This window comes from Tiliqua scincoides, chromosome 10 (genome assembly GCF_035046505.1).
Source record: "Tiliqua scincoides isolate rTilSci1 chromosome 10, rTilSci1.hap2, whole genome shotgun sequence".
Lineage (NCBI taxonomy): Eukaryota > Metazoa > Chordata > Lepidosauria > Squamata > Scincidae > Tiliqua > Tiliqua scincoides.
The window spans coordinates 4,228,031-4,242,746 of record NC_089830.1 but is presented as its reverse complement, the minus strand read 5'-3'; the positions used below and the strand labels follow the sequence as shown (position 1 = coordinate 4,242,746).

At 47.1% G+C, this 14,716-nt stretch overlaps 1 protein-coding gene across 2 annotated transcripts; it reads right to left on the bottom strand.

Moving 5' to 3' along the window:
- Nucleotides 1-479: 479 nt before the first annotated feature.
- RBBP4 (RB binding protein 4, chromatin remodeling factor) lies at nt 480-11,057 on the bottom strand. 2 transcript variants are annotated; one of them, XM_066638303.1, is made up of 12 exons: nt 10,846-11,057; nt 8,543-8,690; nt 7,453-7,598; nt 6,635-6,808; nt 4,893-5,008; nt 4,198-4,358; nt 3,938-4,064; nt 3,715-3,792; nt 3,124-3,200; nt 2,982-3,039; nt 1,886-1,996; nt 480-1,524 (listed from the first exon to the last, which is right to left on the bottom strand). In XM_066638303.1, the coding sequence occupies exons 1-12, from the start codon at nt 10,859-10,861 to the stop codon at nt 1,459-1,461; spliced, it is 1,278 nt and encodes a 425-aa protein (XP_066494400.1). In that variant the 5' UTR covers nt 10,862-11,057; the 3' UTR covers nt 480-1,458. The 2 variants fall into 2 exon arrangements, with proteins under 2 accessions (XP_066494400.1, XP_066494401.1); XM_066638304.1 differs by lacking the exon at nt 10,846-11,057 and adding an exon at nt 10,700-10,770.
- Between the last annotated feature and the right edge of the window lie 3,659 nt (nt 11,058-14,716).

The window sequence follows — 14,716 nt, the reverse complement described above, 5'->3', positions numbered from 1 at the left end:
GGGAGTTATTTCAAACTGAGTTGGCAAAGGAATAAAAGTCAATCCAAACCACCCCCCTCCTCCAGATGTGAGAATCAGCTGTGACCTAGGGAAGCAGAGTCATCCACAAATTGGCAGGGAGAGCAAACTGCTTACCAGGCTTTCCACACTTTGTAGTGGTAGGGGGTGTTAAATGGTATCCCCGAGTTGCTCTTACAACAAGTTGCTCCACCATGGCTCTCTATAACTTGTCAGCATCAGTACCCTACTCGGAAGTACAAGTATCTACAATTTTAAAGTACACTGTCAGCTTTTATGTAGGGCCCATTCACCCTGACTCCTAATGGCAAAGTGCTCCATGACTATTCCAAGATTTCTGCTTCATCATATGACTGCCTGCCCCTTTCTCCAGCAAAGCTGTACTTCAGTAGGAATCAGTTATACCTTCAGCTTGGTTCCAGCAAACTTCCAGGTTAAGAGAAAAGAAAAGCATCACATCCTACGTAGAAAACCACATTTTATTTCATTTGAAGCACTTGCAGGGAATTCAATGAAGGATTCAATGGGCTGCTGGTGAAACAGTTCACCCTTACAGGAGATGAGCCAATACAAGGGGAAAGAGCAAGTCATTCACACTGACATCATTCTTTTACTATCCCAGTTGCAAGCCTGTGTGTCCAGGTTAACTGGGCATGCCATGTGCCGCCTGTCACTCAGCTGAAATGAACACTTTTACAACCGGGTGGTCCCCCAAGTTAAACACAAACATTTCACAGAAAGGAAAGATGTAACAGGAAAATACAGTTCAAGAAACACACAAGAGTGCAAAGTGATGTGCACATCCACATCCCGAGTTGCCTCATCGAAAAACCAAGATAGAGCAAGGTGTCATGGGAAAGACTTCGGCATGATTTGGACAGACAGAATTACTCTTAATGACTGACAGCGGCTACAAATGGGGATAAGAGATAACCTTGCACTTGGTTCATCTGCAACTGAAATTACAAGGCTTCTAGACCTAAAGAGAACTAGAACTCTGCGTACTCTTATCAAAAGAACCAAAGGGGTGGGAGAAAAAATCCCTCTAGCCTTAGATTCTCCTTAGAACATTCAGATCTTTCTAACATTTGTACTGCATTAACGCAGGTGTAGCTTGTATTATTTAAAAGCAAAAATGCATCCAGTAACAAGAGGCAAGAGAGCAGCATGTCAGCTCAACCGAAAAATGTTTTGGAAAGAAAAATGCCCAGCATTGTGTGGTACCAGCTCATGTCAGGGTCAAGCCTTCACTTTGCAAGAGCAACTGTTTACTTTCTGGATTTGGTGCAAGGCTGATAGACAGTGTCTACAAATGGGCTACTGAGTGTGTGCTGTGTATGTCTCTCACAAACACCAGCGCTGACAACCTCAGGAAAGTTGGGAGAACAGGAAAGGACAACAGGAGGAAAAAAACCAGCAAGGAAAAAAAGCGGCATTCATCTACGAGCCTTGCCCTTCGGGATCCACACTTCCCTCAGGATCTTCATCATTATATATGTTCTCCGCCTATCAAGGAAGAGGAGTGAGAAATTAGAACATTCCACCAAAATGGTAACTAGCAAGCACTAAGGAACTTCAACACATAGTGACACTGTTACACATTTGTCAGACATGATTTAGTTATTCTGCTGCTCCAATACTTCTAAAGAAATACAGTAAGGAAATACTCCTTTCTATGATGTAATCACATATCCTTGGAAAGATGTATTCATACTATGCTGTCTCTCAGTGGTCAACATTATTCACTCAAGATGCAATAGGAAAAAAAAAATGGAGCACACATCTGGCAAAAGAAAACCAGGATGTCCACTCGATTTTAGCTACTGAGTCCTGCATCCACTCTGATCACAAACAGTCCAGTACTTACCATCTGCCACACTTGCATGATATTATCTTCTGATACAGAACAAATTACCCAGGGTTCATTAGGATTCCAGGAAAAGTCAGATATCTTCGCAGTATGACCGCCATGAATAAACTAGCATTGAAAACCAGATAATTCATGTAAGTATACAATGCAGAGATGTAGAATTTATCAAGAGCCAGGCTGCAACTTAAAAAAACAAAACACCTGAGGCTGAATTCAGTTACTCCTGAGTATGTATGCACAGGATTGCACTGTTATACATAACTCGGATGCCCAGTGTGCCTCACCAACACAAAAACTATCAGTCTTCAACAAACTGTATTCTAAAGTCAGCAAATCAACTTGAGGAGACAAAATCCAAACCTAGATTACAGAATACAAAACATCAGCTCAATGACAAAACCAATGCAGCCCTACTTCTACTTAAAAGACAAGATCTGCAGCAATACGAGTGAACTGCTGCTACACAATCATGTCATACTTCTTCCTCTCTTTCCCTAACTGCTTGGTTTGACTTGCTTGCAGCCACCAAGAAACACCAATTGTAGATGAGATGTGTCAGGAAGCATCTTCCAGTTTCTGGGATATACACACATCAGTTTGCAGGAAAAAAACTTGAGTTGGCTCAAAAAAGCAAGGCACAGCCTACCAGATCCATGCATGTTCTTGGTCAAGGAATAATCAACTGCTTCACTAATGTGAGTTGCTCACCTAGTCACCAATCCTATGCATGTCTACTCAGAAGTAAGTCCCATTAGAGTCAATGGGGCTAACTCCTAGGAAAGTGTGGATAGGATTGGGTTGTAAGTCACTATCACCACCCAGATTTTTGCAGTTAAGGCAGAGGAAATGAACAGATGAAGTTGTCTTACACCATGTCAGATCACTAACCCATCTAGGGGCCACTTTTCCAGTGCTGGTGCAACTGTGCCCTTGAGGCGTGCACTGCATCCTGTGGTGGGGATACAGTCACAGAAGGCTCCTCAAGGTTGTTCCTTTACCTCAGGGCTGCATTGTGGCTGCACTGGTGCTGGAAAGTTGGACAGGATTGGGCCCTAGGTCAGAACAGTCTTGCAAAACTAACACACTCACTTACCAACAGCTCAGGGGGGCCATCTTCTGCATCTTCAGGAGATTGTTCTTCTCCAATTTTGCTAAAACGTAAGACAAAAATTGGAAATATAAAAAGCCTTCTCGGTAAATTCATTTACACAGCACCACACTCATCTGGGACTCACCTCAAATCCCAGACATTTAGCCTGCGATCAGTACCACTGGAAGCCAAAATAGTTTCATTATGTGGTGACCACTGAACCTGTGTAAAAAGAGATAAGGCACAGAGTCTCTCAATGTCCTGCTTTGATGCAATTTTCCTCCCCAACTGCAACCCAGGGCACATAAGCATGCTTTTTTCACATGCAGAAAAAATACCAGATCAGCTGTAGATCCTCTCCCTTGGCTGCTAACTGAACAATCACCAAAGACACATGAGCAAACAAAGTGTTTCTATGCCTGAATTATTAACAGCATGGCACCACATTGACAATGCTTTACTGGATTTTGGCCGCTACTGAGCACAAATCAAAGTGCTGGTGCTGACCCTGAAAAGTTCAGAACTTGGGTAACTAAAGGGACCACCTCTCCCCACATGCACAATCTTTGTGGTGTGTGAATTTTTTTTTAAATTACGAGCCACCCTGAATTTATTCTGAAAAGGTAAGATACACACTTTCTAAATACTAGAACATTTCAAAGGCTCTCTTCAAAACACCTATTGTGTCAAAGATCCAGAAAAAGGGATCCTATGGAATTACATAAGGTTCCTTTACCTGAAATATTTCGTCTTTGTGCGACTCAAAGGAGTGCAGCTTCAGTTTCAGGTTTCTCAGATCCCACAATGCAACAGTCTGAAAAGTAATATCAGAAGGAAAAAACATTAATTTCTGATACAGATATAATCCAAAGGGCCATTCCATGACACTATATTACAGATCCAAAGAACAAATCCCTTACAAATATGAATGCAGATAATCCTGAGTTCTGAACAGATACCTTATCAGCCGATCCTGTGGCCAGGATGAATTCACTGTAAGGATTGAAAGAGAGGCAATTCACTTCCGCAGTGTGAGCATCCACTGAGTGACTTGGCTTGGAAGTGTTGTTTGACCGGGTATCCCAGCTGCAAAGAAAGGAATTCACAATGAGGAGCAGTGCACTAATTGCAAAGGTAACTGTTAACCCCCCTCTTTCCCCCATAATCTTCCCCAAAAAAGTCAGGAAAGTGTTATTTCGTTTGAGTAAAATTTGCTTACATCATGAGTTTCTGGTCATCCGCAACGGATCCAAAGAGAGACTCATGTAGCAAGTGCCAGGAAACATCTTCCACCACTGCTGTATGGCCCGTAAAAATGGTCTTGGCATCCACAACCTTCCCTTCCTTAGGAACAGCGCTTATGTCCCACAAGCAAATAGTCTTCAGGTAAGGGGAAAAAAAACCAGACAAAAGACATCACTTCATAAGATAGCCAGGGCGCTGATATATAACAAGAAATACAAGAGATGAATGCTTTTTTCTGACTAAATATATATTTGAGATTGCCAGGACCATGCCCCTCCTCCCAATGGACAGAGTCTTGCTCGACTTGTTGGAAGTTCAGTGCAAGGGCAATCTTCTGTTCCAAGCTGGGGAGTGTGAAGAATAATTTCTAGCCCTCTTCTTTGGCTAGGAGCAGAAAGGGATGGGGGGGGAGAAAAGCCTGCTTTTGGCAGCTGTCTTTGGAAGGCATTTTGAGGATCTCTCAGGGGACCACCACAGGCAGCCTTAATCCCAAACCTGGAGTGTCGTAGGGGATGGGGAAGCATAGCTTAATTATGGGAGGGAATGATCCCCACCCCCTTTGCCTCTTAGGAGTAAATCTGAGGGTCATTCTGCTCACGGGGGGGAGGGGGGGAAGGTGATAACATTTTTTGTAGCAAGCAAAAATGTAGAAACCTGCACAAAACTCACATGATCATCAGATGCACTCAGCAAATGCCCACTAAGGTTTGGGTTCCACGATAGGCCATAGCCTTCTTTTTGATGACCACGAAGACGGAGATCTGGATTACACTCTCCAGAAGGATCTGTAAATTAGATAATGTCAGGAGTCTCTGCTGATTCTACTTATGCATCATTACAAAATTACAGGCCGGGATTCTGTTCCCGGAATCCCTGCAGATGCCAAAACCTGAAGATAATGGTATCAGCAGGTCAGGGCCCTCACCTGACCTCTAGATGCAACTGGAAGCACCTTCTAGTCGTGTCTGGAGATGTCAGAAAGGTACTTCCAGTTTTAGGGGGAAAAGATCATGGGCAGCCTCTCCAGGCCTCAGAAAACCTCCTGGGATTTCCAGTTGCATCCGGAAGATCAGGTGGGGTCCTCCAGCGCAGGTTTGGAACCCGTGCTGAGTTAAACGCATGGGTTCCAAACCCACAGATAAAAAGGGCCCACCTGTCCAAACAAAGATCAGGTTAACACCATGTATTTGTTTATCTCTCTCACAATAAAAGGGCACAAAGCCAAACACAAGCATACAGCTCATACTCCAGGACTGAAATTACAAACTTGATGATCTAGTTAGACCATACAATTAAACTGTCACTCCAAGTCTATTCAGTCATCACATCTGTGCAAAGGAACAGCAGTATCCATGGCCTACGCTATTTTTATTTGCCTGAATTCGCCAAGTACATCTTAACTTCAACAGTTTCTTTGGTTGACGCAAGCTCTTGCTGACCATGAGCCTTAATCAATGGCTTGAAAACATGTCAATCCTTTATATGATTCAGAAAATATTTTGGAAAACTATCTGCTATGGATAAGAGGCATTTGTGTAGCTTTTATCAATTTGCATTATGAGGACACCCCGTGTGCCAGCATGGAGACAACAGCACTAAGGGAGGCACTATGGGAGGCAACAGGCACTAAGTTGAGCTTTAGCATGAAATTTGATCTGCATGTCTCACTTCTGAGTGAGAACTCAATTTCTGAGACTAACAAGCATTGGCACCAGGTCCAGTATCTTTGCAAGCCTGGTGCAGTGGGGGAAGGGGGTCACTTCCTTGGTGGTCCATCATGCTTTCCACAAGGGGGTGTGCAACACTTGCCGCTTGAGTGCTTGAAACGGCAAGGGCAGAATGGGCCCTCACGTCTGCCCGTGTCCGCTTGGCTCCCAATCACAGCCATTGCAGACACTGGGGGGAGGGGTTTGGAAGATGATTTGCCAACAAAAGGGGGTGGCATGATTGTGCCATCATGCTACCTCTACCCTAGGCACTGGCAGGCTCAGCTACACTGCAAAATTATGTTGTTGTCTGGACTTTTTTGGAGTCATTTTTTACTCACTCAGTGAAGCTAAATTAAAATTGTAGGAAATGAGATGTTAATACTTTACAAAAAGGAGTAAAAAGCAAGCAACTGCCCAAACCCACAGATTATCTTCATCATAATTGTCATACCTGACAATTTACAACGCCTACTTTATCCCCAAAGAGCAGTGGTTCCCAAACTGTGAGCCATGGCTTTCTGCGGAGCTGTGGAAACCAGCCAGGGGAGCTGCAGAATCCTTGTGAAGAACCCACCGCCTATACAATGTATTGGGGAACCGTGGCCAATGGCCTAGTTAGTAGATCAGAGTAGCTACCAGTTGAAAAAGTTTGGGAACCAACGCCAATGAGAGTGAGACAAGGACACAAGAGCAAACACATACCTGGTTTAGAAGGATGTTTGGTATAATCAAATACAAGTACATCACTGGACGGAGTCTTTGTGGCAATGATGCATGGATTCTGGGGCATGTAGCGTGCTCTATTGACTTCTCCTTCATGGTTGATCTTGATTTCAATTTCAATTTTCCCGCTTACAGAGCCAAAGCCTCCAAACTCTGTGGGGACGACCGGGGGGGGGGGCACAGTGTTAGATTGTATAAAAGACAAAAGGAACTCTAAATGCAATACTGATAAACACACACAATAAAATTAACTTCTGAAAACTAAATACTGAAATCTCTCAAATAACCATGAAACAGTGAGATTTTAAATGGCTTCTCTAATAAATTTAGATACTTAACTAGTAGTTCAGTACTGCTGAAATAGCAGGCTAGAAGCTCTACATCTGGCAACTGCTGTATCAGCAGAACAGATTTCTATACCCATTCCCATTCAGAGCAAATTCAAGTAATGTATTAAAATAAAAATAGCTTTAAAACCATTAAACAAGATAACCTCAGACACCAGAAAACCAGTGTGCTGCAAATCAACCAGGAGATCCGATTAAACTAACATTTAAACACCCAGTAGCAGTAATTTACACCCCCAAAGATCCTTTAATATCAACCCAGAACAGAACATAAAGCTATGTCCAGTCTTCTAAAAAGACTTGTACTAATAGCCAATTACCCATTCAGATTTTTATTTGGTTCAACAGCAACAGCTCACTTTGAAACCTGTGACCGGCTGATTTAACAAGAAGGCTGTCAAAGGGTTTCAATAGGAATCCTATTCCTCATACCCCTATTTCTTCTCTTACCTCCCTTCTCGCTGTCATAGTGTGAGGCATCAAACTGTGCATCATCATTAGGGAGCTGGACGCTGGCGATCACAAGGTGGTTCTGTTCATCAGAGGTGTGAGTCCCAAGCACTAGTCTATGAATACTGAAGTCTTTGCCTTCAGGCCTGCAGTGTCACACAGTAAGGAGTTTTGTGTTAATTCACACTGTTTTAATTTAATTCTAACTAATTCACAGAACAATTGTGCATGTCTACTAAGAAGTAAGCCCCATTAGACCCAATGTGGGTAGAATTGGGCTGTCATTGAAGGATACTGGCTGCCTGAGAGCACTCCCGTCATTCATGCCACTATCCCCCCTATTCCAACACGGCTGAAACTAGGGCTGCTGATTTTCTTGGATTACCAAATCAAACAAGAATATTCTAGACAAGAAAAAAAAAACTGTGAAATAATTTTAGCTACAGCACATCATTCTAAGATACTTTTATCATTACAGGTCCAGCCTTGTAAAAAATAGATTTTTTATGCATGGATTTGACTCAACACGAATGGCCACTGCAAAAGAGAAGGAATGTGCTGATCCCTGGAGAAGGGGAAAAAACAGCATCCCTTTAAAATCAGTTTAAAAAACGGAACAGTCCTTTAACAATAGTCTCCTTAATGAGAGAGAGGGCAGCTGGCTGACAATCTATCAATCCTTCTCTCTCCAGGCGACCCCTCCCATCCCCCTGAGCATGTGAAAGAAAGGTGATCACTTTGCATTGGTGAAGGGAGGTGAGTGAAGCATCTTTCTAAGAGCTTGGAGGACAACTGATTGATGGACTGTCTTCTTAATTACTCTTACCTTACATCACAAAGGTCAGCAAGGCTGTTTTTAAATCACCAGAGCAAGGGAATTTTGTTTTTTAAATTGATTTGCTTTAGTACAAATCAGTTTTTGCCATCCACATGAGTTCTGGGAACTCATAATAAAAATAGACTCAACCTGTATTTAGTTTAAAGATTTATCTCCTGCCTTTCCAGGGGATAACATAACAAACCAAACAATAACAAATCAAGCTAACATGGGTGCTTATGTACCGCACCATAATAGGAGACAGAGAATTACCTGGTTACATCAGGAAGCCACTGAGCAGTCAAACTGGGCCATTCTAAAGCATGGGTCATTACAAGATCATAGAGGAAGGGAGTGTTCTTTTTCCATATTTTATATTCTTCATTGATCACACGCTCTTCCACTGCATCATCAAAGGCAGCTAATAATTGTAAGGGCAGAATGCACAGAATTAATACTGGCAAATAAGGACCCACTCCTAAGCATGTCTAATCAGAAATGTCCTATTATAGTCATTGGGGCTTACTCCCAGGGAAGTGTGGATACATTTGTGTATACACAAATTTTTCACAGGCCAATCTACACTGCTATGAGTAAGCAGACAGCTCAACAAGAGCTATAATGGGCACCGAGAACCCACCATGGAAGCACAGGAAATCAGACCATTTGGTGCTTCCAGCATGTAACATCCTTTAACAGTGCACAAGGAGCATTAAGGCTGTGACCCTATAACACTTACTGGAGAGTAAGCCCCACCAAGTACACTGGGACTTACTTCTGAGTAAACACATACTGTGTAGGATTGCGCTGTATGTTTTTATTAGGTCAGCAATACCCAAGTTCAGTGATTTTCAATATTTTGTGTCTTGTGGCACACTGCAAAGGTACTAAAATTGTCAAGGCACACTGTACTCCTAGCAGGGGGCTCACATCCCCCAAGGGCCCTAGCAGTAAAAAACCCTCTTCTAAACCCCTGCACCACTCCTGCAGACCATTCACAGCACACCAGTTGAAAATGGTTGCCCTAGTTGAGCTGCATCAGGCTATATACAAGCATATAAAGCTACATGAAATACTATATGCATTTCTCTTCCAGTATGACAAGAGGGGGAAGGCAATTCCCCCACACACTGGACACTCAAGTTGAAAGTATTCTGTGACTTACTTGCAGCCCAATCCTATGCCTGTCTACTCAGAAGTAAGTCCCATTACAGTCAGTAGGACTTATTCACAGGTAAGTGGGGATAGGGTTGGGCTGTTAATAAGGAAAAATAATAAGGAAGCTGGTGTTAGCACAGTGCAGCAGCTGAGGGCAGAATTCTTGGCTGGGAAGTTCCAGGGTCAAGAGCCACATTGGCCAAGCAATCACCATGTGGGTTAAAAACATAAGAGTCCTCTGGATCAGGTCATAGGTCCATCTAGTCCACATTCCTGTATCTCACAGTGGCCCACCAAATGCCCCCAAAACAGCCCAATCCTATACATGTATACTCAGAAGTAAGTTCCATTAGAGTCAAAGGGGTTTACTCCAAGAAAGTGTGAATAGCATTGGGCTGTGAGGCCAGTACAGCTGTGGTTCTCAAACTTGTAGCACCAGGACCCACTTTTCAGAATGAGAATCCGTCGTGACCCACTGGAAGGGATGTCATTACCTGGGAAGTGATGTCATGACCAAAAGTGACATCATCAAGCAGGAAAGCTTTCAGCAATCCTACCCAGGCGTAAGCCCCACTGACTATCACTGTTAAAAGCATATACATAGTAGCTTGTTAAGAACATTTCCCCAAGCACAGTCACTTCCCATGGGAGCATCAAGGGTAACATATTATATGTAAGACATTGAAATGAATGGGACCCACCTGAGTGGCTCGAGAGCCACCTAATGGGTCCTGACCCACAGTTTGAGGAGCACTACAGCTGCCCTGCCACAGTTTGCCCCATCCATAAAAAGGGGACCCACTTGAATGGCTTGAGACCCGCGCAGTGGGTCCCGACCCACAGTCTGAGAAGCAGACTGCCTCAGTTTGCCCCATCCATAAAATGGGGACCCACCTGAGTGGCTTGAGACCCACCTAGTGGGTCCCAACCCACAGTCGAGAAGCACTGCAGCTGCCCTGCCTGTTTGCCCCACCCATAAAATGGGGACACACCTGAATGGCTCGAGGCCCACCTAGTGGGTCCCGACCCACAGTCGAGAAGCACTGCAGCTACCCTGCCTCAGTGTGCCCCATCCATAAAATGGGAGCAAAAAGAGCGGCAGCCACTGCGGTCCGGAGCTGCGCACACGCCTGGGGGGTGGGCCGCAGGCAGGACTCGGTGGCCTTCCAGGGCTCTTCCCTGCTCGGCGGGGGCGGCCCCACGTGCAGGGCGGCCAGAGGGAAGGCCGCAGAGCCGGGCAGGGCGGGGGGGAGTGGCGGGGGCGGCGCCCACCTGAGACGTCCCGCGGCCCTCCCCGCCTCGTCCCGCGGCCTGGAGCGAGGCGAGGCGCCGGGAAGGGCTGCGGGAGGAAGCGCTCGCCATTGGGCGGCCCGGCGAAGGGGGCGGGGCGGGGGCCGCAGCGCCCTCAGGCCGCTCACCTTCTTTGTCGGCCATGATGCCGCCTCTTCGCGGCAGCGCGGGCGGCGTGGTGGCTCCTCGTCCGCCTGGGGGGCGGGTCGCTGGCTCCTCCGCTCCGCTGTGCTCGACCGGCCTGGCCTGCGTCCGTCTTCCTGGGCAGCCCCGACTCGCCCCGCAGCAGCAGCACCAACGCCGACCGTTCGCGCCAAGCTCGGCCAACGGGCGCGCGCACCGCCCCCTCGCGCTCAGCCAATCGGCGGCACCGCTGGGGGCGGAGGAGGCGGGCCCGGCGAGGGAGGTGCTGCGCATGCGCGTCGCCGGGCTGTCGGCAGTCGCCTGAGGCGGCTACGGAGCCGCCATTTTGTTTCTCGCTCGGTGGCGATGGGCCCCTCTGGCGGGCGGTATGCAGAGAGCGCTGCTCCCGCCCTGACGCGGGGGACGTGGAAGTCCAGGGACCTACCCACACTTTCCTGGGAGCGAGTCCCATAGACTACAATGGGGCTTACTTCTGAGCAGACATGCATAGAAGAAGCTTCTAAGGTTGCAACCCTACCCACACTTTCCTGGGAGTGAGTCCCATAGACTACAATGGGGCTTACTTCTGAGTTTCCCCTGGGGGCTGGGGATAAGAATAGGCCCTCAGTTTGGCTGTACTTGTCGTAAGAGGCGACTAAACAGCCACCGGGTAGATGGGACTCGTCAGCCTGGGAAGGCAGCTCATCTGAGAGAAGGAAAACTCTGATCCCAAACCTCCACTGCCTTGTGGCTACATCCAGTTATGGAAAAGGCTTCAGGAGTCAACCTCGAGGCAAAATCCGGAGCCGGAGTCCCTGAGGCAGTTCATGGCTGAACACAGTCACGTTCTGGCAACTCCTGCGACGCCGCTGGAACCAACCGTACTGGCCTCTGCCTTTCCATTGGACCATTTCAGCGACGTGGAGAGGGGGGATTTGCTGCATGGGTAACAGTCTATCCTCCATACCTACTTTACCCAGGCTTCGCGAACTGGAGAGGACACTCTGTTCCGGAACCATTCAGAGCGCGACACCATAGTCTTCCGAGACTGAAGGATGCCAACAAACAAACTTCTGAGTAGACATGCATAGAAGAAGCTTCTAAGGTTGCAACTCTACCCACACTTTCCTGGGAGTAAGTCCCATAGACTACAATGGGGCTTACTTCTGAGCAGACATGCACAGAAGAAGCTTCTAAGGTTGCAACCCTACCCACACTTTCCTGGGAGTGAGTCCCATAGACTACAATGGGGCTTACTTCTGAGTAGACATGCATAGAAGAAGCTTCTAAGATTGCAACCCTACCCACACTTTCCTGGGAGCAAGCCCCTTAGGCTACTTGGAAGTAAGTCCCATTGTAGACATGCATAGAAGAGGCTGCAATTCTAGCCACACCTTCCTGAGAGTAAGCCCCATGGGCTGTAATGGGACTTACTTCTGAGTAGATGCACATAGGATTGGGCTCTGAGGACATAAGAACAGCCCCGCTGGATCAGGCCATAGCCCCACCTAGTCCAGCTTCCTGTATCCACCAGATACAGCACTCCACCAGATGCCTCAGGGAGCACACAAGACACTAGAGACCTGCATGCATCTGGCATTCTGGGGTATTTATTTATTCATTCATTCATTCAATTTATATTCCGCCTGTCTTCCCAAAGGGCACCCAAGGTGGCTAACAATCACGTTAAAATACAAAGCAACAGATAAACATTAAAAATACGTACAAAACACTTTAAAACAATCAAAACAAGATAAAATACATAGCAGCAAATTGAAAGCATGCAGTAAAAGACATAATTTATAAGTTTATAAAAACAGCCCTTATAGTACCTCGAAGGCTTTCCTGAATAAAAAAGTCTTCAGGCCCCGCCAGAATGTTAATAATGAGGAAGCTGCTCTCATTTCAAAGGAGAGGGAATGCCATAGTGCAGGTGCCACCACCGAAAAGGCCCTGTTTCTGGCCAACATTCTCTTCACCACTCTCAATGATGGCACAACCAACAGGGCCCCTTCTGATGACCTTAGAGAACGGACCGGATTATACAGAAGAAGGCGGTCCCTCAAATACACTGGTCCCAAGCCATTTAGGGCTTTAAAGGTCATAACCAGCACCTTGAATTCAGCCTGGAAACGAATGGGAAGCCAGTGCAGCCGCCGGAGTAGCAGCATGACGGAGTCAAACTGCCGACCCCCAGCAACTACCTGAGCTGCTGCATTCTGCACTAGCTGTAGCTTCTGGACCATCTTCAGGGGCAGCCCCACGTAGAGTGTGTTACAATACTCTAATCTTGATGTCACTATGGCATGGACCACCATGGCCAGATCCACCCGAGACAGGTACGGCTGCAGCTGGCGCACCAGCCGAAGCTGGGCAAAGGCACCCCTGGCCACAGTCGACTCTTGGACATCCAGGAGGAGCTACGAGTCCAGGAGAATCCCCAAGCTGCGAACTTGCTCTTTCAGGGGGAGTACAACCCCATTCAGAGCAAGGCGATAGTCCAGCACCCGCATCGTGGATTTCTGCACCAGGATGACCTCTGTCTTGTCCAGATTTAATCTCAGCTTGTTCGCCCTCATCCAGATGCCAGCTGCCTCCAGGCAACGCTCTAGGACAGAGATAGCCATCCTGGAGTCAGGTGGAAAGGAGAGATAGAGCTGAGTGTCATCAGTATGCTGATGTGTCATCAGTATGCTGATGACACCCAACTCCAAATCTGGATGACCTCTCCCAACAGTTTCATGTAGATGTTAAACAACATGGGGGACAGAACCCTGTGGCACCCCATACCTCAAGGGCCAGGGTGCCGAACAGGAGTCCCCCAATACCACCATCTGGGACTTGTCAGCCAAGAAGGACCGGAACCACTGCAAAACAGTGCCCCTGATCCCCACCTTGGCCAACCGTTCCAGAAGGACACCATGGTCAATGGTGTCAAAAGCCACTGAGAGGTCCAAAAGGACTAGCAAGGATGCACTCCCTCCGTCCAGCCCTTGGCGTAGGTCATCCACCAAGGCGACCAAGGCCATCTCCGTCCTGAAGCCAGGCCTGAAGACTGAAGGGTATCCAGATAATCTGCTTCATCCAGGATCCTCTGGAGCTGAGACGCCACCACCTGCTCAATCACTTTGCCCAGAAAAGGGAGGTTCGAGACTGGCTCATAATTATCCAAAATAGAGGGGTCCAGAGAGGGCTTTTTCAGGAGGTGGTGAACCACTGCTTGCTTTAATGCCAGAGGCACCACCCCCTCCCTCAAAGATGAATTTACTACCCTCTCTGTCCACTTGGCCAGTCCCTCCCGGGCAGATCTAACCAGCCATGCTGGGCACGGATCCAGTGGGCAGGCGGATGGCCTCACACTCCAAAGGATGCTGTCCACATCCTCAGGTTCTACAAGCTGAAAAGAATCCCACAAAACAGGATTGACAGGTAACCTACTTCTAAAATCAGGAGGTTGCACATCCCCATCACAGCTTGTAACCTGTGATGGACCTTTCTGCTGGTGGTGAATCAAGTAGCGCCATTGCAGGGCTACTCTCTACCCAGAAGAAGGGGACAAAAGTCAACACCCAGAGCACATAGGATGCTGCGGCAGCCATTTTCAGCACTGCTGCAGCCCTGCACCCTGGACAGCTCAGGATTGGGCTTACACTCACAATTCAAATACTTATTGTCCCCTGGGGGCTGGGGATAAGAATAGGCCCTCAGTTTGGCTGTGCTTGTCATAAGAGGCGACTAAACAGGTAGATGGGACTCCTTAGCCTGGGAAGGCAGCTCATCTGAGAGAAGGAAAACTCTGATCCCAAACCTCCACTGCCTTGTGGCTACATCCAGTTATGGAAAAGGCTTCAGGAGTCAACCTCGAGGCAAAATCCG

What these genes read in the sequence shown, in the direction of transcription:
- RBBP4 (XM_066638303.1), bottom strand. An exon ending in CTATGACAGCGAGAAGGGAG is followed by an intron (nt 6,809 to 7,452) that starts GTAAGAGAAGAA and finishes TCGTCCCCACAG; the next exon opens with AGTTTGGAGGCTTTGGCTCT. An exon ending in TGAGTGCATCTGATGATCAT is followed by an intron (nt 4,359 to 4,892) that starts GTGAGTTTTGTG and finishes CCTTACCTGAAG; the next exon opens with ACTATTTGCTTGTGGGACAT.